Source organism: Bidens hawaiensis, unplaced genomic scaffold (assembly GCF_021521415.1).
Source record: "Bidens hawaiensis isolate Kalapana, Puna unplaced genomic scaffold, B.hawaiensis_p1.1 tig00053664_1, whole genome shotgun sequence".
NCBI lineage: Eukaryota > Viridiplantae > Streptophyta > Magnoliopsida > Asterales > Asteraceae > Bidens > Bidens hawaiensis.
The window spans coordinates 14,602-40,740 of NW_027506267.1; the positions used below are offsets into that span (position 1 = coordinate 14,602).

The 26,139-nt window shown below is 43.7% G+C and overlaps 3 protein-coding genes and 1 pseudogene across 4 annotated transcripts; 2 read left to right on the forward strand and 2 right to left on the reverse strand.

The window, feature by feature from the left end:
- The first annotated feature begins 264 nt into the window (after window positions 1-264).
- Window positions 265-2,781, forward strand: LOC143617295 (uncharacterized). The gene has a single exon (XM_077089903.1). The coding sequence runs from the start codon at window positions 265-267 to the stop codon at window positions 2,683-2,685; it is 2,421 nt and encodes an 806-aa protein (XP_076946018.1). The 3' UTR covers window positions 2,686-2,781.
- A 175-nt stretch (window positions 2,782-2,956) lies between these two features.
- Window positions 2,957-4,810, reverse strand: LOC143617296 (pentatricopeptide repeat-containing protein At1g52640, mitochondrial pseudogene; annotated as a pseudogene).
- A 1,302-nt stretch (window positions 4,811-6,112) lies between these two features.
- Window positions 6,113-8,671, reverse strand: LOC143617290 (O-fucosyltransferase 13-like). Of its 2 annotated transcripts, none has more exons than XM_077089897.1 (6): window positions 8,485-8,671; window positions 8,326-8,405; window positions 7,475-7,545; window positions 7,298-7,386; window positions 6,986-7,207; window positions 6,113-6,917 (listed from the first exon to the last, which is right to left on the reverse strand). In XM_077089897.1, the coding sequence occupies exons 1-6, from the start codon at window positions 8,613-8,615 to the stop codon at window positions 6,185-6,187; spliced, it is 1,326 nt and encodes a 441-aa protein (XP_076946012.1). In that variant the 5' UTR covers window positions 8,616-8,671; the 3' UTR covers window positions 6,113-6,184. The 2 variants fall into 2 exon arrangements, with proteins under 2 accessions (XP_076946012.1, XP_076946013.1); XM_077089898.1 differs by having other exon boundaries at window positions 7,475-7,582; window positions 8,485-8,570.
- A 16,287-nt stretch (window positions 8,672-24,958) lies between these two features.
- Window positions 24,959-25,753, forward strand: LOC143617288 (putative mitochondrial protein AtMg00310). The gene has a single exon (XM_077089896.1). The coding sequence runs from the start codon at window positions 24,959-24,961 to the stop codon at window positions 25,751-25,753; it is 795 nt and encodes a 264-aa protein (XP_076946011.1).
- The last annotated feature ends 386 nt before the right edge of the window (window positions 25,754-26,139 follow it).

The window sequence follows — 26,139 nt, forward strand, 5'->3', positions numbered from 1 at the left end:
ATTATTTACTTATGTTTTCATAAAATTATATATATACAATAAAAATTAAATAAATGACCGGTTGGTTTAGGTCACGAGCTAATTCGATAAGTGAAGCTCAGACTCGTTTATTAAACGAGCTTATTTTTAGGCTTGGCTCAATTGAGCTTTTGCACGAGCAAATCTCGAGTGACTCACGAACAGCTTGACTCGTCTGCACCCTTAAAAAACAGTATATTATAAAACTATAAAAGCATCAATATTCAAAAAGATTAGTTAACTATTATGTCTAAGACTCTTCTCTCTCGCATCACACCCAATAACACTCAAAACTCACAATCACCATCCAAAATCCCATCTCATATCAAGAAAATCATCAACGAAATCTCTCAAATCCTCAAAACCCAACACCCTAACTGGGAAACTACACTCGAAACCCGGTTTTCGGAGCTTAATATCGTCCCATTAGATGTTGCACACCTAGTGTTCGATAAAATTTGCAACGTTGATTCGGGCTTAAAGTTCTTTAATTGGATTACTAACCGACCGTATAACGATACCCTTGATGGGTTTGCTTATTCTAGCCTTTTAAAACTCTTGGCTAAGTCGAATTGTTTTCGAGAGATTGATTCGGTGGTTATTCGTATGAAATGCGAGAGTAAAATTCCTACCATTGATGCTTTGGGAGTTTTGGTTAAAGCGTATTCGGAATGTGGGTTTATCGATAAAGCTTGTGAGTTTTACACGTTCGCGGTTAGAACGTATGACATCGTTCCGAATGTGTTTGTGTGTAATTCTTTGTTAATCGGGCTTGTGAGGAATGACCGTTTGGAAACCGCACGCCAAGTGTATGATGAAATGCTTCAGAGAAACGAAGCGGATAATTATAGTACGTGTATAATGGTGCGTGCGTTTTGTAAGATGGGAAAGGTTGAACAAGGTAGAAAGATGATTGTGGACCGATGGGGACAAGGTTGTATACCGAACATTGTTTTCTACAATACGCTCATCGATGGTTATTGCATAACGGGTGACGTCAAGAAAGCGTTTTTGTTGTTTAAAGAGCTTAAATTAAAGGGCTTTTTGCCTGCGGTCGAGACGTATGGAGCGATAATAAATGGGTTTTGCAAGGAAGGAAATTTCGGACTCGTAGATAGACTTGTTAACGAAATGAAGGCGAGAGGTTTGGTGATAAATGTACATGTGTACAATACTATTATCGATGCTCAGTGTCGGCATGGTTACAAGACGAAAGGAGTTGAGATGTTGAAAAACATGATTGAGATCGGTTGTGCACCGGATATTGTTACGTATAATATTCTAATATATGATTCTTGTAAGCACGGGAAAGTCGAAGAAGCTGAACACCTTATGGAACAGGCTGCAAGAAGAGGATTAAGACCTAATAAGTTAACGTATACGCCTCTGTTAAACGCGTATTGCAGACAAAATGATACCAATAAAGCCCTAGATTTGTTTGTGAAGATGGTTGATAATGGCGAAAAACCTGACCTTTTAACTTATAGTTCTCTTATTCACGGGATTGTTATTTTAGGCGAGATTGATACCGCGATAATAATATTGGAAAAGATGACGGAAAGAAAAGTATTCCCGGATGCAGGGGTGTATAATGTTCTGATTAACGGGCTCTGCAAAAAAGGCAAACTTACGCTTGCAAAGAACTTGCTCTCTAACATGCTTGATCAAAAGATTCCACCTGATAAATTCGTTTACGCGACGTTAATCGATGGGTTTATTAGAAATCACGAGATTAACGAGGCCAAGAAAATCTTCGAACTTGCAATCCAAGACGGTATGAATCTTGATGTTGTGGTATATAATGCAATGATTAAGGGATACTGCAAAAATGGTAATTTAAAGGACGCGGTTTCTTGTGTTAAAAACATGATTAAATCACGTGTTTCACCAGATGAGTTTAGTTACTCTACGATAATAGACGGGTACGTGAAACAGCATGATGTCGATGGTGCTTTGGTGATTTTTAACCGTATGGTGAAACAGAACTGTAAGCCGAACGTGGTCACTTACACTTCGTTAATTAATGGATATTGTCAAAAGGGAGATAATATTGGTGCTGAGAGAGTATTAAAAGAGATGAAATTACATGGAGTGATGCCTAATGTTGTTACATACAGTATATTAATAAAAAGTTATTGCAAAACTGGAAAACTTGCGAAAGCGGCTTTCGTTTTTGAGCAAATGTTAAAGAACAAATGCAGCCCGAACGATGTCGCATTTCATCATCTAGTGAATGGTTTTACAAAGTGTTCCGAGAAACATAATGTAAAAAGCTCGATGTTTTTGGATATTAACAGCAGGATGTTATCAGACGGTCATGACACAAGACTTGCAGCATACGGTAGTATCGTTGTATGCCTTTGTCTTCACGGTATGCTCGGTTTATCTTTGCAGTTGAGTAAGAAAGTGGGAATTAGAGACTGTCCTACTATTTTTGCTGCTTTGTTGTATGGTATTTGCTTAGAAGGGAAGGCAAAAGAATGGAATAATATGATATCCTGCAATATGAATGAATCCGAGCTCGTTGTTTCTGTAAAATATTTGTCGGTTTTTGGTCGATATGTACCACAAGGGCCGACAGTTTCTGAAGCTTCTTCAATTTTGCAAATGTTGATTAATAATTGTAATTCTAAACATCATGAAGTTTTGGTAGCTACAGAAAAATGAAATTAGGTGTTTTTACTATTTACACTGTACATTATAATTTATCAAGTATAGATACACGATTTGCGTGTTCTTGATGCATTTTATTCGCTTCATAGCAGAGCTACTTTCCGAGTAAGTCGAGCCAAGCCAACTTCAGCTCGAAAAAAGCTCGATGATTGTGATATCTTGTATAGATATCACAATAAAGAATGTTTTTACAAGATAAACCGAAAAACCGAGAATTCGAATCCTACATTACAAAAACTACAATCAAACAAATGAGTATTTTTATTATTTATCCAATACAATAATACCTTAACGTACAATAGATATGCGAATCCCCTTTTTTCACGAAATCGATCAATGTAATCACATCCCAACATCTCGGAATCGTCAATACATATCCAATTAATCATTGGTTCACCGAGAAAAACAGTTTTGGATGGTTAATCGATCAATTTTTTACTTTTTTTCACGAAAACCGTTTTTGAGCGTTTTAGTATTTTTGCCTTTGAGCATCTCGCGTACATATCGTACGTTAAGGCATTATCGTACAGTATCTCGACCCTTATTAATAATCACTCTCTTCTGAGCTATCTTCTTCTTTAGTCAACTTTATGTTCATCCTATTACCTCTCATAATACAAGAAAGCTCTTGTATAGTACAACTAGTGCTTCTTTCCATCTTTTCAGCAAGAATCTCTACTTGCTCTGCAAACCCTAATCCTATAATCTTATTTCTCAAAAGTTCACAAGTTTCAGCGTACGGCGGTATGCCATCATCAACCATCATTTCAAAATACCGACACGCATCCTCTAGCTTCCCTTTCTTCCTACAAAACCCATGAACCATGACCGCATATGTCGAAGCCGACGGATGAAAACCACTCGACTCCATCTTCTTCCATAGCGCCGTAACCCTGTCAAACCGCCCGACCCGAATCAACATCTTTAGCAACATGTTATACGTATGCCGATCAGGGTCACACGAATCTTTTTCCATTCTTGTTACCACTTTAGTCGCCATGTTAACTTCCAACCGGCTACAATGATAAGCTAATATCGCATTGTAGCTCCACACGTCCGGTTTCACTTTTCGTTCTAACATTTCGTCCAACAACCGGTACGCTTCGTCAATTTTATCGTTTTTACAGAGTCGGTTAATAATCGCGTTGTAAGTAAACACATTCGGAACAAGATTATACCTCTTCATCCTATCAAGCACCCTAAACGCCGAATGCACATCATTCGCACTACACGCAGCATGAACAAAAATCGAATACGTGCACGCATCCGGCTCAAGCCCTTTCGCCCTCATCCCACGAAACACCTCACGCGCCTCACTCACATTCCCGCCTTTACACAACGCCTCCAACAAACCATTATACGCCTGCACATCCACATCCACACCACACCCTCTCACAACCATTTCATCGAACACCTTACGTGCACGCTCCATTTCACCAACAAACCCCCACCCCCTAACCAAAATACTATACGTTTTAACCGTCGGCTTAAACCTAAACTCATTCTTAACCTTATCGAAAAACGCCTGCGCGTCTCGCACATGCCGTCTCTTACACAAAACATATAATAAATAATCCAACTCATCAACACTAGGGTTTATTTTATAACTAGACATATTATTAAACGCCCTAATGGCATCCTGAGGCAAATTGGCTTTACAATAAGCGTTAAATATCAACCGGAACGTACCAGGGGTGATTTCGAATGAATGCAAGCGCGGAAACTGTATAATTTCACCTAACAAGTCCCAGATTAATGTGAACTGTTTTGTTTTGGATAATATGTTGATTAATATATGGAATGTGGGTTTGGTGGGTGTGATGTTGGGTATGGTTTGAGTATATATGAAGAACCGGTGAGCTGAGAATGGTAAGTTGTTGCAGCGTTTGAGGACTTGTTCGAGTAAGTTTGGTGTTATGGATGGTGTGTATGGTGTTAGGGCTGAAACGATGTCGTGTTTGGGGCTGCGGTAGTCGCTGAGGATGCGTGATATGTCGTTGATTAGGTGTGGTGATGGTGGTGATGAGTAGTGTGTGATGAGGTGGAGTCTGGTGGTGGTGAGTGATCTGATTGCCATGGTTGGAGTGAGAGTTTGAAAACCGCACACCAAGTGTTTGATGAAATGAAATCGAATGCTTCGTGAACTGTTTGACGGTGTATTGGTTTTTATTAATTTATCTTTTGGTTGTTGTCTGTCTCGACTAACGAGTTGACCGCTAATTGTCCCATCTGTTATCATATTTTACTAACAGAATTCTAACGTCGTTAGTTACAGGTCGTTAGAAAAACGTTTTTGACAAGAAAACTCACATTCAAAGTCGGTAATGTTAGAAGGTCGTTATTTTTTGGTCAGATACCTAAGTCGGTATATCTTTGAAAGCTCAGACGGAGAGAATAAACGGACTCCTCAAGGGCTACTTAAGCCACTTTAGTGCAAACCAGAAGGATTGGAGCTGTTGGATGTTGCTGAGTGTATCAGAAAGTTCGAAAAGAGGCATTCTTTTAAGAAAGAGATCCGAAATATTCATAGGTCATATCAAAGATTTTCTTGCAGCGAGTGATTCTCCTAAGAGAAGGAGGACTTACCTTACACGAGTAGAGGAAAGTACGATGCTATGCGTGGAAGAGCTTTTTGTATGCCTTCAGAGAGAAAAGCCTTCACAGCGGAGGAGAAAGCAAGATAGAAAGCTTCCTCCGAAGCTTTCTATCTGAGTAGTCACTACGGCCTACCCTATTAGCCTAGATGAAATGGTGTAAGCACGTACAATACCATGAATATAGGTTGTAAATTGGGCAAATGAGCCAAGTCGCTCGCAAGCTACTTGAGATTGAATGGAATAAAATACTCGAAAAAACCAAGCCTTATCGAGCCCAAGCCTCAAATAAAACTCAATTAATTATCGAGCTAGAGCCTAGTGTGTTTCATAAGTTTTAACTTTTATGGACTTCATTGTATTGACTTCACATTGCACAACCGAGTTTGAGTCAAGCCTTGTGTCGTTTAAGTTATTGCACACTAGCTTGACCCAATTTTAGGTTTATTTGAGGTTTTTCTAAAAATACATAAAAATAATTATAAATGCATATAAAATGTATAAGAAAACTAAAAAGATTCCGAGCCAAGCTCAAACTTGAAAACGACTCACAGGGCGAGCTCGAGCCTAGTTGTTTCAGGTCTTGGCTAGACCAGTTTACACCCAAGTATTACCGATAAATAATCAACAAGCTCTTAGAATTCTTTTAAATTATTTGCTTGTAAAAAGTGATTGCTTCAAGCACAATAAAGCATAAAAGGTTTGGTTTGGTTTGGTTTGGTTTGATTCAAGAACAATACCATATCAACCCCTGAATTCAAATCAATAAAACACTAAGCATCATTGAATCTTAAAACCAATTTTACAAAATAAATACAAACCAATTAATAAACCAATATTGTTTCCACCTTAAAAATAACAATTTCAAATGCACAAAAAAAACCAATACAATAACATTATCACAATTTGAACTCACAAAAGCAATCTGGCAATGCAGAACCTCTACCCATTACAAAATCCTCTTCATGAGCCTTTTTAAGTGCTTTCATCAACTCTTCACCTTTTAGCCCCTGACTAGTAAACTCTGCAAAATCCTTCCTATTTAAAAACAAAGTTTTATACAACCCTTTATAAGCCCTCATTGCAGCCACCATCTTATCCATATTACCGAAATAAGTCGCTACATACGCGTCACTATTAATCGACACGTAATAATCCAATACAGCTTTCGTGTTCCCGTGCATGTTTACAAAATCTTCACCACTTAAAAGAGACGACTTTGTAACCACGTTTGTGTAAACCGAGGTTAACCCTTCCAACTCCATAATCCCGTCTCCCGCTGCTAAATAGATATTTGTGTTTTTCGGGATTAAAAGTGATTGAAGAATGAAAGCGGTTTCGTTTGGAGTAAGTGGACATTTTCCTCGGTTTCTCCAAACACGAGCTGTTTCACCGGTCCATGGTTTTCGGTCCCCACGTGCAGCATCTATAGCTTCCATTGAGGCACGTGAAAGCCCGGTGTATTCACATTGACTGTAGGCTACCATATCGGGCTCAAACCGAAGGTGAAGAGATAGAAACGGTTTTGGTATGGCTTCTAAAAGCTCGTTGCTTTTTTTCTCCAAAACGGGTGTTAAACGTAAGGCACTGTAACATGCTTGACAAAGGGACGCCTTTGCATACAGTGGATACCTGCAAGACTTCATAAGTTTAAAGACCAAATAATATTCTATAATGGTAACTAACAGTTTTAATAATACCTATCGCGTCTTTGGCTCATTGCAGGTGTAATAGAGATGTAACGATGCTGCAATAAAGAAGGAAGAACACTTTCAACGTAATCAAATTGGCCTTTGCGTTTACTGCAGTCTACTCTAACGGGTTCTTTTGATGCTATTTCTGCAGGTAATTCTTTTACAACATTTATAAATCCTTTCAGCTGTTGAATGAAGTAGTCCACATCAAATACATCTGCAAATCCACTGAAGATGAACAGAAGGATTGCATTAAAATCTTTACAACTGATAATTAGGTTTCTAACAGAAGTATTAAGTATTAATAACATAAAGAACCTTGATTCGTTCCAATACGCAGCCACTTCAAACTTTGGTAACACGAGAGTTGCATTTAGTAATCGTGCAACACCAACACCATCACATAACTGCAAACAATCTTCAAAAGTGATGACCTAGTTTCTAATTAAACAAAATGGTAATGATCGATTGATCGTAAATAATTGGAGTACTTACATCCCTCCTCATTTGATTAAGGCCACCATAACAATGCACTCGAATGTAACCATTAGTTTCAGCAGGTAGAGCTGCAGCATTTCAACACATAAAACCAAATGCAATTGTCTGCATTCAAGGCGATTCAAAGATTTGACTCAATTGAAAACCCTAAATCACATAGAACGTTCTACCGCATACATGAAAATAAGGGTGTAAACGAGCCAAGCCATGCATGAGCTACTCGAGATCGGCTCTCAAAAAAGCTCGAATCAAGCCAAACTTAAACAAGCTCTAGCCTCAAAAAAACTTGTTTAATACCCGAGCCCGAACTTCACTTATCGAGCTCGAGAGCCTAAACAAGCACCTATTATCATTGTTGTAAAAATCGTGCCTAGGCTCCGAGTACTCAACGAGTAATCCCGAGTACTCACTGACTAAGGCCGAGTACTCCCAGAGTCCCAGTTCCCCAGTTAGCCGCCTAGCGACTTTTGCAACCTTGCTTATTATATATAAAACCTTTTTCATATATATTTATTTAATAAGAAGTGTTATAGATAAAATTATGATAAAATAACTAAATAATTTACATTACATATATAACTATAATTAAAACAAAATTATAAATAATTATAAACTAATTAATAAATAACAAAATGTGCTTAAGCCTAGCTCAAGCTTGAAAAAATACTTACGAGCCAAGCTCAAGCTCTTTACAAGTTAAACAAGCCTAGTCGAGCTTCGAATTTACACCTCTACATGAAAACACTATCAATAAGGCAAAACAAAACCTAATTATCCTACAGTATAATTGACAATATAATCTTCTAATTGGAATGGAGAATTAGTGATAATTAGTTAAGCAAACTGACCGGTTAAATGACCTTGAATCCACCATTTGCAAGGTCGCCAATCCAGAATCCGTTTAGCGCTCCATATGTCAGACTCCGCACTGCAATTAGACGATTTGATCCAAAATTAGTTAGTTAGTTAGTTACAGTGATTTATTAAACGATGAGATTAGGTCTTACGTGGCGGCGTAATTGAGACGGATCTGTGAAGACGAAGGAGATAGAGAGATGATGGCGAATAACAATATGAGTGTGATGAGTGTGAGAGTGAGCAGCGGCTTCTTTACGAACAGTGATAGCATCTGGTACATATAGCTACGGATGGATCGAATCAAATTGTTGCTGGATTTGAACTGTTTGAGTGACGATTATAGCGTTGCTACGGATCCAGTTGATGTATCATATGTGGCCGTTTGGCGATTGTAAACGATGCTTTCAAGCATATGAGTGTAAACGAGTCGCGTTGAGCCGAACCCAAGTTTGGCTCGTTCTAACTTACAAGAGCTCGAACTCGGCCCATTTTCAGGCTCAGGCTTGGTTCAAGCTTAACTGGTTTATTATTTTTTAATTAATTTATGTACAATACTGATTATATATATATATATATATATATATATTATGAGAAAAACTTTAAACGAAGCTAAGATCGGCTCGAGTTCCACTGTGAAGTGTAAAACTAATACCTGGATGTTCAAAAAGAAAGGTAAAACTTAAAAATAAAAAAGGCTAGACGACCCTAAACGATTTTTCTGTACAAGGCTTAATCCCGGACTCAATGACGAAACGTACTTTATTTGAGGCTCAAGTTCAAAAAGGAACGACTGGTTACAATCTTTTTATCGATACGAGCTCGAGTAGCTAGCGAGCGGCCCGGATCGTTTGCCCATTGTGGGCATCGGTTTTATCTCCCGAAGCATCCAATTGGATCGCTTCATCTTCAAAAGCACTCCATCGATTTTTACTACCTGAAATCAGTTAGGTAAAGTGTGTGATGGAAGACCAAATGATTGGTTAGAATATATTTGAGTAAATCTGTATAGATGGAACACCACCCCTATCAATGTGACAAACTTTTACTTTGGTAATAAATGAGGTGTACTCTCTATTGAAATTCGATAAACCGAACCTGTCAAAATACTAGTTTCAATTGAAACCCGATTTTGTCAACCCAGTTTTTACTTTTGTTAATTAATCCGAACCGATTCGTGCATCTCTACTCACTTGTACGTTTGTATGGAACATGACCGGCCAATATCATGCATTTGGGATTTGGTGACGCCAATTGGGCCTGGAAAAAATGTGGGACATGTGGGCCTGTAATTAAATGGAATGGAGCCTTTTTGTTTTAACCAAATACTTACAGTACACCATGGATATAAAAACCCACTAAAATTTGAGTGAGGCCGCCCCTAGTGCCTAGGCTGGCACTAAATTCGCCTCACCATTTTTATTTTGTTCATCGGCCTCGGTTCGGTTTGGGTCAAAACCGGTTTTATTAGAACCAAATATTGCACTATCGATCAAACCTGTTTCGGACCATAGGGTTTTAAACCTGATATCAACCCTACATTTTGGGTCGGTTCCTAACCGATTCTCATCAAGCTAGTTTTAATATTAGTTTCGGCTATGGAACCGATGTTTTTACACCTCTACCCCCAATGAAGAAACACTAAGTGAACCCTGGACAGATTATAGATAATCTGGGGGTTAGGTAATGTTTCCCACGGATGAGATCTAGCTGAGAAGGCTGTTCTTCAGGAGACCTGCAAAACAAACACCGTAAGCTCGTCACTGAGAAGGGGGGGTTCCTCCTTGTGACCACCCTCCGGCGTGAGAATCAGACTAGGTTGCTCTGAATATAAGAGTATATCAAGAGATTGCTAGATAAGATTGAGATATCAGATGCCCTTACCATTCCAAGATGTTGGAGTATTTATAGCCGAAGGTAGGTTCCCTAGAAGGTACAGCCGGCTGAATAGTATTCCTGTTCTACCAACAGTGGATTATGCATAGGCCATACTGGTTGGTGGATAGGTTACGGCCAACAGTAACAAAGTCGGCTGCACTATTCCACCAACTGTAGATTATGCACGTCCCACCTACTGTGGATTGTACGCAGGCCATGCTGGTTGGTGAATAGATTACGGCCAACAGTAACACTATTCTACCAACTGTAGCCTACGCACGCCCCTCAGTAAGAGTTGGTGAGTAGGCAGCGGCTAATAGTGACAAACAGTACTAGAGGGTGCTCCTCCTCGTACTGTTGTCGGTGAGCTGTCACCCTGTGATTGGCTCATGGGTTGTTCTGGTCAGATCTTCTGTCCTATCCATACCTTGGTAGGTATAGTACAAAAGATCTTTCAGAATCATACGGACTGGCTCATTTTGGCGGGATTGTTCCCGCCTTGCTCATTCCTTCATGTGACTACTGAAGTAACTATTGCCTTGTGCGTGTAGCCCTGCTGTCTGCGGGTAGCCTTCCCTGATGGCTTGTATCCGCAACTGCGGGAACAGGCGGGGTACTTCACCATTGGGAGGCTTTCCCTGCGTGTACAGCTTGCGTACTGCGCGTAAGATTCTATGAGCATGGTGGGTCCTGCGGGAGCAGATGGCCTTTGCGCAGACGTCCCTGTTCAAGGTGAGTCTTGCGGGACCAACTGGTCTCTGCTGGGACCTACCTCTTCAAGTCCCCCCAGTCCAATGTTCTTCTCATGAATGTTTAATAAAGTGAGGTGAACTTTTGGACTTTAAGCAAGGGGTTTTGAAAAGGGTTTTTAGTTTTAAGGTTCTCCGTGGGGATTCTTCCCGCGGGTTTCCTAATGTCACTTGCAAAAATTCCCGATTTTTTTGCTTGATCTTTGGGTATGATGCGGGTAGGTATGTAACCTTCTCGCAAGTCAGGAGCGTTGAGTCTCACTTGTGTGGATTCTCCTTGAGGTTTTAGTGGTTTTGAACATAGTGATCAATTATGTTTAAACCACCAATTCCATCCTGGAGCCTCAAACAATGTAGTTCTCGACGTTCCCGCTATGCGGGGATGTTATTTCCGTTTCCGCAAGCATTGCCCAGAAGATCCTTCTTGGTTTCAATTCCCTGCGGAGCGCTAGGTATGTGAAGGGTTTTGCCTTAACACTGTACCCGCGCTCGTCTTACGGTTACTTTACTTTCAAGGTACCCCTGGCGTCAATTCCCTGCGGGTGCTAGGTATGTGAAGGGTTTTGCCTTAACACTGTACCCGCGCACCCGTCTTATAGTTACTTTGTTGCCGGGGTATTCTTGGCTTCAATTCCCTGCGGGTGCTAGGTATGTGAAGGGTTTTGCCTTAACACTGTACCCGCATCCGTCTTATGGTTACTTGATTGCCAAGGTAAGGGGTATTTTCCCGCTTACTTTTGAATCTTTTTGAATTTTGAATTTTGAAATTCGAAAGGTTGGTGAGGATAAGAACAGTCCAAACATCTGAAACGTCGTGCGACGGTTTCTTCTGACTGTGTCAGGACGTGCAGGAAGTTATGGTGACGTGACAGTACATGGTCATTCCAGACGCTTTTTCAGGCGCGTGGGCGCGATTTTTCGGGCGCGTGGCCGCGAAATTACTGGCACGCGTCCTTTTGACAGCTGTTGCCAGCCTGCTTTTTGCCACGCGTCATAGTTTCATTGCACCCTCGATTTCTCTCTCCTTCGCATTAAATTCACCGCATTAATTGCGATTAGTATATAAAGGGGGAGAGGGTCCTTTGTAATTCACACCTTCACCCTTCTCTTCTTCTTCTTAGCGATTTCCGGCAAATACTCCCCTTTTCAGGCAAGCATTTTCCCGAAATCGCTTTCTGCAAGATGTCTTCCCATGATATCGAGTCCACCACCGATGACAGGAGTACTGCTGGTGAGTGCCAGTGTGCTCTGCCCGGCAATCAGTACCGGTATGTTGTTAGGAAGTTCATGCTCGATCCTTTCGAGCCTGAGTTTCCTGAACCCCATCAGACCGTGTACGATGCCCCCAGAGGCAAGATCGGGGTTTATGCAGCATTCTTTGTCTATGGGAATCTTAGGTTCCCATTGACAAAGTTTGTTTACCGTGTCCTTGAGAGGCACGGTGTTCATCTGACCGAGTTGCACCCCATGGCGATCGCCAAGATTCGCCATTTCGAGTGGGTGTGCCGGATTCTGGGCATTGAGCCCTATGTGGACCGCCTGATGACCTTCTATACTTGGAGGTGCATCCAGGGGTGGTACACCCTGACAACCCGGATCAAGGGTTTGAAGATTTGCGCGACCGAGCGCAGTCTCCGATCGTGGAAGCGGGAGTTCTTCTACATTTCTGCCCGCGCCATCCCCATTGCCATGAAGTTTAAAAATGGCCAGGCAATTCCAAGCCACCACGCCACCAACTACCAGGAGGCGGGATGGTTTGCGAAGATATCCCGGGTCCAATCTCCGGTTTACCGGTTTGCGGAGTCCGGGATGGTGATGCTGGGGATGAGCCGGGTATGGAAGGAGGCGTCTCAGGTTCCCATCCTTCTCGAATACGGTTTGAACTCTACTCCTTATGGTATGTCTTGTCTTTCTTGCTGATATGAGTTTGTCTTCTAACTGTTTCTTTTCTTTCAGAGGGGAACAATTTGGAGTCGCTCTTGTACCCGCGGGAAGCTGACGACCCTGTGCGGGTGGGTACTCGTGCTCTTGACGAGAACGAGTTGCCCATCCTGGAGCAAACAGCGGATCGGTTTGTGGAGGTCTATCCGCTGGGCCACGAGATCCTGAGCCACCGGCGGCCAGGTAAGGCGTTATTCTCTCCTCCACCCCTCAGTGCTGTACCCGCTGCTGGAATTCCTGACATCCTGTCTTCTTCTGAGGAATCCGCAGATGGTCCTCCGTTAGTGCGGAAGAAGAGGGCTGCCGGCGGGAAAGGGAAGGAGAAGGCGGCCTCCACAGCCGATCCAGTGCTCCTATCTGACACTGAGTCAGATAGTGAAGAGGTGGCGGGGAACCCCGGTGGTGAGAAGACCACTGTTCCGGAGGCTACGACTGTTACCTCCGGAGAACCAATGACGACGACGGTGACCGGCATCAAGAGACCGGCTCCATCGGGTTCGTCCCCGCCCGTCCGTACGTTCAAGCTCAAGAAAACCCGTAAGTACAACTCTTGGCTTTTATCTTCGTAGTTTAATCCTCAAGTCTTTTAACACTTTTCTTGTTTACGCAGGCGTGGATGTTGGCGCATTCCAGGGTGAGGGGCCGAGTACTACCTCTCCGCCAATGACGGTAGGCTTGGTCAGCCTACCTGAGGCGTCGACCCAGGCGCCTGCGCCTGCTACCGCTGGTTCAGTTGCTCATTCTGAGCCGACTGTTCCAGCCGAGATGACGTCACCGTCGGCTGTGAGTGCGATTTTTACAGCATCCTTCACAGAGCCGGCGGTTACTTTTGCTGCTTCTTCCGCGGCGGCGACCGCGGCGGACACCATGCCTCCGCCATCGACTGCGGCGGAAACCATGCCGCCCCCGCCATCGGCTTCGACGGCCGAACCTTCAGGTACGCGCGGGGCTTCTTGCCAATCTTTGTTACCTTCCCATCTGCCTGACCTTTTGGATGGATTTCCCTTAGGTTCAGGTGATGGGTTCGGTGGTTATCGGCCAGTGATCGACCCTACAGGTGCGTAGGGTTCTTTTGGCCTTTTTGTATTTTTTATCATCTTTTCCTAACTGCTTTGTTTCTTTTGCAGTGTCGGATTCCAATGAAGTGTATGTTCCAAGATGGAACATACGCCGAGGAACAACCCTTCGCACACCTGTGGAGTGCGTGGACTGGGCTCGCCACACTGCTCCCCATGGTGCGTTGGGGGAAGCCATGGTTAGCTACCAGGAGGGTAGGCTAACCAACGAGCTTCGGGTTCTCCTGGCCCGGATGCAGCCACGCGTCGAGCTGCTTTGTCGTGAAAACGACAAGTTGAAAGCAGCTCGCGTTAAAGAAGTATCTCAGGCGCGTGCTCTCCGGGAGGAGAACCAAAAACTAACCACAGTGGCTGCGGAGAAGGAGAAGGCCTTCAAGGCCCTCGAGGTTGAGGTTCAAGCGCGACTCGAGGCCCGCTCCAAGGCCACCCAAGCTGTTAACGAACAGCTTCGGCTAGCTAAGGAGACTGCGAGGAACGCGACCGAGAGGGCCACCAAGGCTGAAGCCGTTGCTGAGCCTTTACGCGTGGAGAACGAGGAGCTCAAGGCCAAATTAGAGGCTCTCCAACGTGCTCATGATGCCTTGGCGATGGAAGATGCCAAGAAGCTCCAGGAGATCTTGGACCAGAGGGGCGTGCTTGACCATACCGAGCGGAAGCTTAAGGGCGTTGAAGAGGCTGCCCCAAAGGAAGTGCTACTTGCCAACCTTAACAAAAGCGAAGCCGAACGCGCCTGCACCCAAGCTCAAGCCGCCCTTAAAGAAGCTCTGGTTGCCAAGGAATGGCTTCTTCGAGAAGCGTTGTCTCAGGTATGTCTATCTTCATGTGTTCACGCTTTTCTTTGTAAATAGGGTGTTGACACTTGTATATTTTCTTATGTAGGTTGTGCATCGGGTCTTCTCAGAGACATCTTACGACGATGCAATGAGCGCAGCCCTCAACGCTTCTCACGAGGATGGGGAACGGGTCGGCTTCCTGCTTGGTCTAGGGTTTGTTGAGAAAGGCGTCCCGCCATCCAACTTCCCTTTGTACAATGTAGATACCGAAGCCATATATGACCAAGCAGTAAATCAATACGCCGCCTTCCCGCATCCGGTGGTGGAGAAGGTGAATGAAATTGCTGCTGCTGATGACGGGCTACCTATCCTTAAGGCTTACCTTGAACAGCTACGCTCTACTGACGGCGCTGGTCCAAGTGGAAGTGGCCCTGAAGCCTGATCCTGAAGATCCCTTCCCGCTACTAGGATAGATTTAGTTTGTATAGATTTACTTTCTTGTAGGCGGGTAGTTACCCGTCCATTCTTGTAACGAATATTTATGAAATGTAAACCTTTGCGCGGCTAAGACCGCTTGATTCATTGGATTCCTTGCTTTATAAACTTTATGACTTGCATACTTTAGTTTAAATTAGCAATTTTCCAAGTGTTTAGGATAGGTTAACCTTTGAACGTGGTAGATAGGTGTGAAGTTTTGCTTCCTCTTCCGTGATTGTGCGGGTAGGACCGTCACTTGCACGTAGGACGTCTAAACTTTACCATCTGACCTGCGTGTAGGTTTACCTTATTTGAGGATAAGTTAACCTTTGAACGTGGTAGATAATAGGTGTGAAGTTTTGCTTCCTCTTTCGTGATTGTGCGGGTATGACCGTCACTTGCACTTAGTAGGATGGCTAAACTTTACCCATATCTGACCTGCGTGTAGGTTTACCTTATTTGAGGATAAGTTAACCTTTGAACGTGGTAGATAATAGGTGTGAAGTTTTGCTTCCTCTTTCGTGATTGTGCGGGTATGACCGTCACTTGCACTTAGTAGGATGGCTAAACTTTACCCATATCTGACCTGCGTGTAGGTTTTCCTCATCTTTTTTTTTTTTTTTTTTTTTTTTAGGATAACCTTTGAACGTGGTAGATGATAGGTTGAAGTTTTGCTTCCTTGTTCGTGATTGTGCGGGTAAGACCGTCACTTGCACTTACAAGGATGGCTAAACTTTACTTACATCATACCTGCGTGTAGGTTTCCCTTATTAACGTTGTGTTTACGCGGGTTTTTTCCGCCTTCCACACGTAACGACTTACTTCTTCCCGTTTATGCGGTGAATACCGGTATCAGTGGGAAGTTCATAAGTATAAAGGTAAACACATTATGAAAGGAGAATCATTTCCATTAGAAGTGGCTCTATGCCTTTTCTTTACAAGTTTTGGAATTGATCTACATATAACATTTGCGTAATTGAGCTCCATTCCATGTTCTTGGGATGGGAGTGCCATCGAGCCTTTCGAGCCGGTATGCGCCCTTTCCCAGGACTTCTTTGATAATGTATGGCCCTTCCCAAACCGGGGCCAGCTTTCCTGGGCGCTCTTGGTTTGAAGCCTCGTTGTTACGCAGTATGTAGTCTCCTATCTTGAAGTTGCAGAGTTTTACCCGCGTGTTGTAGTACTTTTGCATTTGTCGTTTGTAGTTCTCCTCACGCACTGCGGCTAAGTATCTGCGTTCCTCGGTTAGCATAAGATCCAACCGTCTTTCCGCATCATTGTCTTCTGGCTGAATCAAGACCCTTGGCGAGGGTAGACCAATTTCGACCGGGACCATGGCTTCAGTGCCATAAGTGAGGCTGAACGGGGTTTCTCCCGTACTGGCCTTCTTCAGCGTTCTGTTTGCCCAAAGGACGTGCGGAAGCTCGTCCACCCAGCCGGATCTGTGTTCCGATAGCCTCTTCTTGATGCCTTCGACGATGCTCTTATTTGCTCTTTCCACCTCACCATTACCTTGCGGGTGTGCCACTGAGGTAAAGGTGTGGGTGATTTGAAGTTCTTTTAGCCACTGTTGTAGCTTCTTGTCAGCAAAGTTGGTGCCGTTATCGCTCACCAAATTCTGTGGAAGTCCAAAACGACAAATAATAAATTCCCAAATAAATTTTTTGATATGTTTCGCGGTTGTTTGGGCTAAAGGTTTTGCTTCTATCCACTTGGTGAAGTAGTCGATGGCTACCACTAGGAACTGAACATTTCCTGCTGCTGTAGGAAATGGGCCTGTCACATCGATGGCCCACTTCTGAAATGGCCATGAAGAAGTGACTGGAACAAGTTCATTCTTCGGGCGGTGCGTGTTGGGTGCGTAAAGCTGGCAAGACCTGCATTTTCTGATGTATGCCAGTGCATCCGTATGCATCCCCGGCCAAAAGTATCCCGCGTTGTTTAGCTTGGCTACAACAGCGCGAGGACCTGCGTGTACTCCACAGATGCCTTCGTGTACTTCCCTTAGGAGGTAGTCAGCATCTTGGTTGTCCACGCATCTCAAGAGTGGGCCAAGAAAGTTACGTCTGTAAAGGATGTCGTTGACGAGCTGATAATTCAGTGCTTTACAGCGTAGTTTTCTTGCCTGTGTTTTTGACTCTGGTAGTGTTCCTGCTGCAAGGTAATTTATTATTGGTGTCATCCACGTTTCTGTACCGGTTTGGATGACACAAATTTCCTTGTGCGGGACTGATGGTGCTTCGAGGAGTTCAATGCGGATGTCCTTTCCCAAGTGGGTGAAGGCTAGTGATGCAAGCTTGCTTAACGCATCCGCAGATTTGTTTTCGCTGCGCTTGACGTGTATGACTTTACAATCACTAAAATCACGCATAAGGGTTTTTGCCTGGGCGAGGTACAGGGCCATTGTGTCGTTCACAGCCGTGTACGTCCCATTTATTTGGTTGGCCACCAGCATGGAATCCACGTGGGCTTCCAAGTTTTTCACTCCCATCTTACGCGCAATTCTCAAACCGGCCAAGAATGCTTCATATTCGGCTTCGTTATTCGTACTTGGAAAATCCAACCGAATAGCGTAAGTATATTCTTGGCCTGCTGGGTTGGTTAATTTTAACCCTGCGCCTGAACCCTCGTTACTGGCTGCTCCATCAGTGTAGAGTCGCCAGACATCATTGATGTCCTGTGCTGGGGAGGGTTGAGCCTCCTCCTGGCACTCTTTCTCCCGCGAAGCGGGGACTTCTGCAATAAAATCGGCCAGGACCTGGCCCTTTATGGCTGGTCTTGGCTTGTACTTAATTGCATATTCTCCCAATTCAATTGCCCATTTGGCTAGACGTCCCGATAATTCGGGTTTGCCTAGAACGTTTGAGAGTTTGAAGTTGGTGAGAATGGTGATTGGGTGGCCCTGGAAATATCGTCTTAACCTGCGTGAAGCGTGTACGAGTGCTAAGACCAATTTTTCGAGGGTAGAGTACCGGGTTTCTACGTCTGTTAGTACACGGCTAACATAATAGATTGGCATCTGGATGCCTTTTCGTTCTATTAGCAGGACTGCCCCGGTTGCTCTATCTGTTGCGGAAAGGTATAGGATTAACTCCTCTCCCGCTTGTGGTGCTGTAAGTGTTGGGAGTTCGATCAGGCGTGACCGAATCTCCTGAAAAGCTGCTTCCGCTTCTGGTGTCCAGCGGAAGTGCGTTTTCTTTAAGCAGTTTCTCAATGTTGACACGAAAGGAAACGACTTATCCGCATGGTTTGCCAAAAAGCGATTAAGTGCGACTAGTCATCCATTCAGTGTCTGAGCCTGTTTGATGGTGGTAGGTGATTCCATTTTAATAATGGCTTCGACCTTTTCAGGGTTCGCTCTGAAGCCATCTTTAGTAACAATGACTCCCAAGAACTTCCCTTCTTCCATCCCAAATGAACACTTGCTCGGGTTGAGCTTCATGTTTATCTTTCTGAGCGTGTTGAAAGTTTCTTCAATGTCTTTCAACATCGCTTCTGGCTCGGGGCTTTTGATGACCAAATCATCCATATAGACTTCCAAGTTTCTCCCGATTTTGGGCATGAAACTCTTTGTCCATCAGTCGTTGGTACGTGGACCCTGCATTCTTAAGTCCGAATGGCATCATTTTATAACAAAATGTACCATCGGGCGTCCGAAATGCGGTTTTGTCCTGATCATCTACGGCCATGTGGATTTGATGGTACCCCTTATACGCATCCAAGAAGCATTTAAGGCGAAATGGTACCAACGAATCCACCTTAAGATCAATTTCTGGTAACGGATAACAATCTTTGGGGCATGCTTTGTTCAAATCTTTGAAATCTATGCACATGCGCCATTGTTTGTCATTCTTCGGTACCATTACGGGATTTGCAACCCATGTTTGATATCTGCTAACGCGTACGATGCCTGCGTCAAGGAGTTCCTTGACTTGGGTTCTACACGCGTTAGTTTGTTCAGGCCCCATTACTCTGCGCTTTTGTACGACTGGCGTAACAGCCGGATCGCACTTGAGCTTATGCTCCGCCTTACTTCGGGGTACACCAGTCATGTCAGCTGGTGCCCACGCAAAGATGTCAGCGTTTTTCTGCAGTAAGCGTTTGAGTAGGGTGCGGGTGGGATCAACGATTGTTGGTCCAATGGTAACGACCTGGTCGGGGTATTTGCCATTGAAGGCCCATTTTTCCGGTTCGGTGATGGTTGGTTTAGCCTTTTTCGGTTTGGGTTTAGATGAGACAGATGCGATGCATACCTGGGGAATGCCAGTGATCATCGCTACACCCTCAGCTGTTGGCCATCCCATCATGCCGTGGACTGAAGATACCACGGCGTTGAATCTTGCCATCCCGTCTCTTCCGAATAGGATGTCGTACGTGTGGTGTGGCTTTTTCATCACGACAAAATCCACGTCTTCTGTGCGTGAATGATTCCCATCAGTAAGAGTAACGGGGAAAGATAGGATACCCAGGGGGGTTTCTGTACTGCCGTCAAACCCTTCCATTGAAGCGTAGACCGTTTCCAAGCGTTCTTTGTCTTCATCATCCAGCTTATCAAAGAACTGCCTGTACATCACTGTCGACGAAGCGCCGTTGTCAGCAAGAGTGCGGGAAGTGATGTAATGCCCCAGCTGGCTTCTGATGACGATGGGGCCTTCTTTGCTGGGGCCTCCTGGCACTCGCGGGAAGCGCACCTCAGCTTCCTTCCACGCGCATGGTTCTGTCACTCGTCTTTTTCTTCCTCTGACCTTGCCATGAACCATGTTGATGCTGATGTCGACGGGCTTTCGTCCGTTACCTCTGTACCGGTTGTCATTCCTTCCTCCCTTCCTGATCGATGCCACGAGATGTGCAAGTCTTCCATCCTTGACAAATGTCTCAATAATATCCTTCAAGGATGTGCACTCTTCAGTACCATGACCCTTTGTCCCGTGGAAATCACAGGATTTGCTTTGATCCGCATTAGGTTTCTGCCGGATCAATGGGGCTTTTGGCCATGGCAATTTTTCCGTGGCAAATATCTCCGTGACGCTCTTCGTGAGTGGCGTCCACCGGTGTTTTCGGTTTGAAGGGTGTGTGTTGTCCCTTCCGCCAACAAGAGGGCGAGAGCTGGATGAGGTGTCAAAGTTTACCCTTGACTGCCAAATACCTAGCCTCCTCTTTTTGTTCTGCCGGGCGATCCGGACATTGTTTTCTCTTGTCCTCTGCGTGTAGAGGTGTGTACTCTGGGGAAGATCCCTTCCCAGTTGCTTTTCCGTCTCGGCAAAGCGCTTTGCCGCCGTCATGATGGCATCCCATGTTGATGGCATGCCATCCTTACCCGTCAATGTGCGGATAAGTTCTGGGTATTCGGCGCCTTGGATGAAGGCGGCGCGAACCAGATCCTCACTTATGTTGCCGAGACTTAGCTTTTTGGAGTTGAAGCGAGTGATGAAGTCTAGTAAAGATTCATCCTCCTCTCTCACGCAGTTGAGGATCGTCCACTGCTCTTCAGTGTACTTCCTCTGTTGGCTGAAGTGCTGGCTGAACTTGTTCTGAAAGTTCGCCCAGTCATATATGTGGTGGATTGGTAAACGATCGAACCATGCCCTGGCCGCTCCGACCAGAGTCATCTGGAACATGTAGCACCACGTGGGTTCCGTCCAGTTGCTGACGGTAGCCCCCGCAATGAACCTGTTCAAATGGTCGTCTGGGTCGGATAGACCATCATAAGTGCCAATGTTGGACATTTGTTTGGCACTTCTCGGGGCGATTGCTTCCGCAATGTCCCTTGCGAATTTTGACTTTCCTGCATTTGTAGCAGTTGGTCTAAAGGTTTTGGAGAAGTCACGCGGGTTTCTCTCCGCGATTGGTTTAAAAGCTTCCCCAAAATTCCTTTTTGGTTGGACGTCCGTTTCCTTACGCTTCCCTTTCGCCTTATGGCGAGGGTTTGAGTCGGTATCGGATTCCAACTCGTCGTCTGAGTACTCGCAGTCACTGCTCATATTGAGGTGTTGGCGAGTACTGGCGAATTCGTCAGCCTGTTGAACTGAACGCAAGCGTTCATCCAATTCGGCTTGGAATTCTCTTTGCCGTGCTTCGGCCCACGCCTTCACTTGATCTAGTGTTTGGTGAGGGACCTTCGTTCGTTTTTCCAGCTGGGTATCGGTGAACCCCAGTGGAATATTTACTGCACTTGCCCCGGCTTGGGTAGTCGGGGTAGTGTTCGTAAGGATTGTATAACCGCCGGTGTTCCCCCCAGTTGCTGGGGTTGTTACCGGGGTTTCTTGGTCGGTTACTGGCCTTTGGACCGGAGTAACGTTAACCATTTTTTCAGAAATTGTGAAAAAACTAAAATAGTTCTAGCTTTTATGCACGGATGGCGCCAATGAAGAAACACTAAGTGAACCCTGGACAGATTATAGATAATCTGGGGGTTAGGTAATGTTTCCCACGGATGAGATCTAGCTGAGAAGGCTGTTCTTCAGGAGACCTGCAAAACAAACACCGTAAGCTCGTCACTGAGAAGGGGGGGGGGTTCCTCCTTGTGACCACCCTCCGGCGTGAGAATCAGACTAGGTTGCTCTGAATATAAGAGTATATCAAGAGATTGCTAGATAAGATTGAGATATCAGATGCCCTTACCATTCCAAGATGTTGGAGTATTTATAGCCGAAGGTAGGTTCCCTAGAAGGTACAGCCGGCTGAATAGTATTCCTGTTCTACCAACAGTGGATTATGCATAGGCCATACTGGTTGGTGGATAGGTTACGGCCAACAGTAACAAAGTCGGCTGCACTATTCCACCAACTGTAGATTATGCACGTCCCACCTACTGTGGATTATACGCAGGCCATGCTGGTTGGTGAATAGGTTACGGCCAACAGTAACACTATTCTACCAACTGTAGCCTACGCACGCCCCTCAGTAAGAGTTGGTGAGTAGGCAGCGGCTAATAGTGACAAACAGTACTAGAGGGTGCTCCTCCTCGTACTGTTGTCGGTGAGCTGTCACCCTGTGATTGGCTCATGGGTTGTTCTGGTCAGATCTTCTGTCCTATCCATACCTTGGTAGGTATAGTACAAAAGATCTTTCAGAATCATACGGACTGGCTCATTTTGGCGGGATTGTTCCCGCCTTGCTCATTCCTTCATGTGACTACTGAAGTAACTATTGCCTTGTGCGTGTAGCCCTGCTGTCTGCGGGTAGCCTTCCCTGATGGCTTGTATCCGCAACTGCGGGAACAGGCGGGGTACTTCACCATTGGGAGGCTTTCCCTGCGTGTACAGCTTGCGTACTGCGCGTAAGATTCTATGAGCATGGTGGGTCCTGCGGGAGCAGATGGCCTTTGCGCAGACGTCCCTGTTCAAGGTGAGTCTTGCGGGACCAACTGGTCTCTGCTGGGACCTACCTCTTCACCCAACTATAACCACTGTTATTATTTTAACATAGGTCTAAGACACAAGAGAAGTATATATAATGTTATTTGATTTTGCTTTTAGTGCGGCCCGGGGCCATTCTGGCGGTATTTTGTCGGTGTGGGACAACTTGATGTTTGTTAAACATTCTGTTTTTTATTCGAACTTCTTTGTGGCGGTGGAAGGCGAATGGACTATTTTAGATTTGAAATGTACTATGGTAAATATTTATGCTCCTCAAGACGAACGGGATAAAAAAAATTTATGGCAATCGCTGTTGGAATGCATTCATAATAAGCCGGGCTTTTATTTTTTAATGGGTGATTTTAATGCAGTGCGTTTTCAACATGAAATACTGGGTACTTCCTTTCACGATTGCCAAGTATTTTAATGACTTTATTTCTGATGCGGGGTTGATCGATATTCCTTTGGGTGGGTACTCGTTTACTCGGTTGGATGCTAGTTGTAAAAAACTTAGTAAACTTGATCGATTTTTACTGTCGGAGGAGTTATTTTCTCGAATCACGAACATTGAAGCTGTTGCACTAGATTTATCTATTGCGGATCATCGTCCGATTCTGTTCCGTCAAAATAAGCTTAAATGTGGCCCAATCCCTTTTAAATTATTTAATTCCTGGTTGGAGAAGGATAGTTTTGAAAAGATGGTCGTTGAAGATTGGAGTATAAAACCTATGGCTCGTTCTTCTAATGGCTTTATTATTTTTAAAGAAAAACTCAAGAAGCTTAAAAATTCGATTAAGACATGGTCGTTAGGTTGCATGAAGCAAGAAGAGGCCAACCATATGGTACTTTCGACTCGTTTGGTTGAAATTGACAAACTAATAGATTTGGGGGCGGGTTCGGAATATCTTATTAATGAAAGAAAGACGATTTTGAAGAATTTAAATAAGATACATGAAGGTAAAGTGTTGGATGAGGTTCAAAAGGCAAAAGTTAAATGGTGTATAGAGGGGGACGAAAACTCAAAATTCTTCCATGGGGTTGTAAATAAAAAGAGAAGGCAACTTTCGATTCGTGGTATAAAAAAAGATGGTTTATGGATTGAAAATCCCGATGGTATAAAAGATGTGTTTCTAAAGTATTATAGAAGTAAATTTAAACGGGTGGAGGGGATTAAGGTTAGGTCGAGAAGTCAGTTTTTTAAACATCTCTTCGAAGATGAGTCAAGAAGTTTGGAAACAGAATTCTCCATATCTGAAATTAAAGAAGCGATGTGGTCATGTGGTAGTCAGAAGTCGCCTGGGTCGGATGGGTTCTCATTTGGGTTCGTTAAACATTAATGGGAAGTAATTAAAGATGACATTTGTAAGTTTGTTTTCGATTTCTTTCGCACGGGTAATATTCCGGTTGGGTGTAATTCATCGTTTATCACTCTAATTCACAAGTTGGTTAGCCCTGTGGTTGTGGAGGATTTTAGACCTATTAGTTTAATAAATTTGCAATACAAAATTATTGCTAAGCTTTTGGCTAATAAGTTGGCATTGGTCATTAATTCGTTTGTTAGCACTGAACAATCTGCATTTATCAAAGGGAGACAAATTATGGATGGTCCTCTTATGGTTAATGAGATCGTGGATGATTACAAGCGTAGAAATGGGAAGCTATTGTTATTAAATCTTGATTTTGCTAAGGCTTATGATTCACTTAATTGGGATTATTTATTTACTATCATGTCTTTTCTCGGATTTGGGGACAAGTGGTTGTCTTGGGTCAGGACTTGTTTATTATCTGCCAGAGCGTCTGTTCTGATTAATGGTAGTCCAATGGCGGAATTTCAACTCGAGAGGGGGCTACGACAAGGAGAGCCCCTTTCTCCTTTCTTATTTATCATCGCTATGGAAGGATTGCATGTGGCGATTGAAGACATTATTCAAGCGGGTCTCTTTAAAGGGGCCAAGATTGGTGGAGGTCCGTTAGTTCTGTCTCATCTCTTTTATGCTGACGATGTCATCATTCTTGGAGAATGGTCATTGAGAAATATTGAGAACCTAGTCATGACTTTAAATTGTTTTTACTTGGCTTCGGGGTTGAGGCTAAATATTCACAAGTCTAATCTTTTTGCAGTGGGTGTGGATCAAGAAGAGGTTGGTTATTTGGCAGATGTTGTTGGCTGTAAACCGGATAAATTACCCTTTAATTATTTAGGGATTCCGGTGGGTGCGAGAATGGGAAACATTACGAGTTGGAATGTTCTAGTTGATAAGTTTAAAGCTAAACTGTCTAAATGGAAAACAAATATGTTATCTATAGGAGGGAGAATGGTTCTTATCTCTTCTTGCTTGGTTCATTGGGGGTATACTTCCTTTCTCTCTTTTTAATGCCTGCAGGAGTTATAAACAAGTTAGAAGCCTTACGGAGTAGGTTTTTTTGGGGAGGGGTCGAGGACAGTCATAAAATTCCATGGGTTAAGTGGAAGCTCGGGATTGCTAATAAAGAAAATGGGGGCTTGGGCATTGGTAGTTTGAAGAATTCTAATTTGGCTTTGTTATATAAATGGAGATGGAGGTTTGTTAACAGTCCTAACTCCTTGTGGGTGAGGGTGATTAAGTCCATTTACCGGAATAACATTGATCAACATGGATTGGTCCAAAACATCAAAGGAAATGGGATTTGGGCAATGATAGTTAAGTCAATCAGTAAACTCAACGATGAAAACAGAATTCCGATTTCGGTTATTAGAAAAAAAGTTGGGAATGGGAATAATACTTTGTTTTGGAAAGATGTGTGGATTGAAAATAGTCCGTTGTGTTCTCAGTTCCCTAGATTATTCAATCTAGAGATAAACAAAGATTGCTTCCTTAATGAGAAGTTGGTTGACAAGGATTGGGTGTGGAATTGGAGAAGGCAGTTGAGGGGTGGGGCGGAGGATGCTCAACGTATCGAGATGTTATCCATTCTCTCTTCTTTTTCCTTGTCTAATTATGATGATAAGTGGACGTGGAAGCTGGAATTAGAGGATAATTTCTCGGTAAAAGGAATTAGATCGTATCTTGATCGGTGGGAGGCTCCGAGTGGATATTCTTCAACGAGATGGAACAAGTGTACTCCTAGAAAGGTCAATATTTTGGTTTGGAGATTGCTTTTGGATCGTTTGCCAACGAGGTATAATTAAAGCTTGAAAGGTTTAGATATCCTTTCTATTTATTGCCCGATGTGTTCGAATTCGGTGGAAGTGCTGGATCATGTCTTTTTAGGTTGTGCTATAGCTTCTAAAATTTGGAATTCTATTGCTCGATGGTTGAATTTGGATTTTCCGATTAATAAAGGCCCCAAAAGTATTATTGATTGGTTGGATTCTAATACTTGGGTGAAAAAAAAGTAAAGAGGTCGTCGAGACGATTATTTTTATAGCTTGGTGGATTATTTGGAATGTCCGGAACGAAATGATTTTTGGTTCGATTATCAAGTATAGAGAAAGTCTTTTTGATTTCATTGTTTCAGTTTTTTTTTTGTGGTTTTCGTCTCGTAATTTTAAACATCGTATAAACTGGGTGACGT

Coding starts and splice junctions, on each gene's coding strand:
- LOC143617295 (XM_077089903.1), top strand. CDS start 265: ATGTCTAAGACTCTTCTCTCTCGCATCACACCCAATAACACTCAAAAC.
- LOC143617290 (XM_077089897.1), bottom strand. CDS start 8,615: ATGTACCAGATGCTATCACTGTTCGTAAAGAAGCCGCTGCTCACTCTC. Junction 8,406..8,484: donor CGTCTCAATTACGCCGCCAC/GTAAGACCTAAT, acceptor GTCTAATTGCAG/TGCGGAGTCTGACATATGGA. Junction 7,546..8,325: donor GATTCAAGGTCATTTAACCG/GTCAGTTTGCTT, acceptor GAAATGCTGCAG/CTCTACCTGCTGAAACTAAT.
- LOC143617288 (XM_077089896.1), top strand. CDS start 24,959: ATGCCTGCAGGAGTTATAAACAAGTTAGAAGCCTTACGGAGTAGGTTT.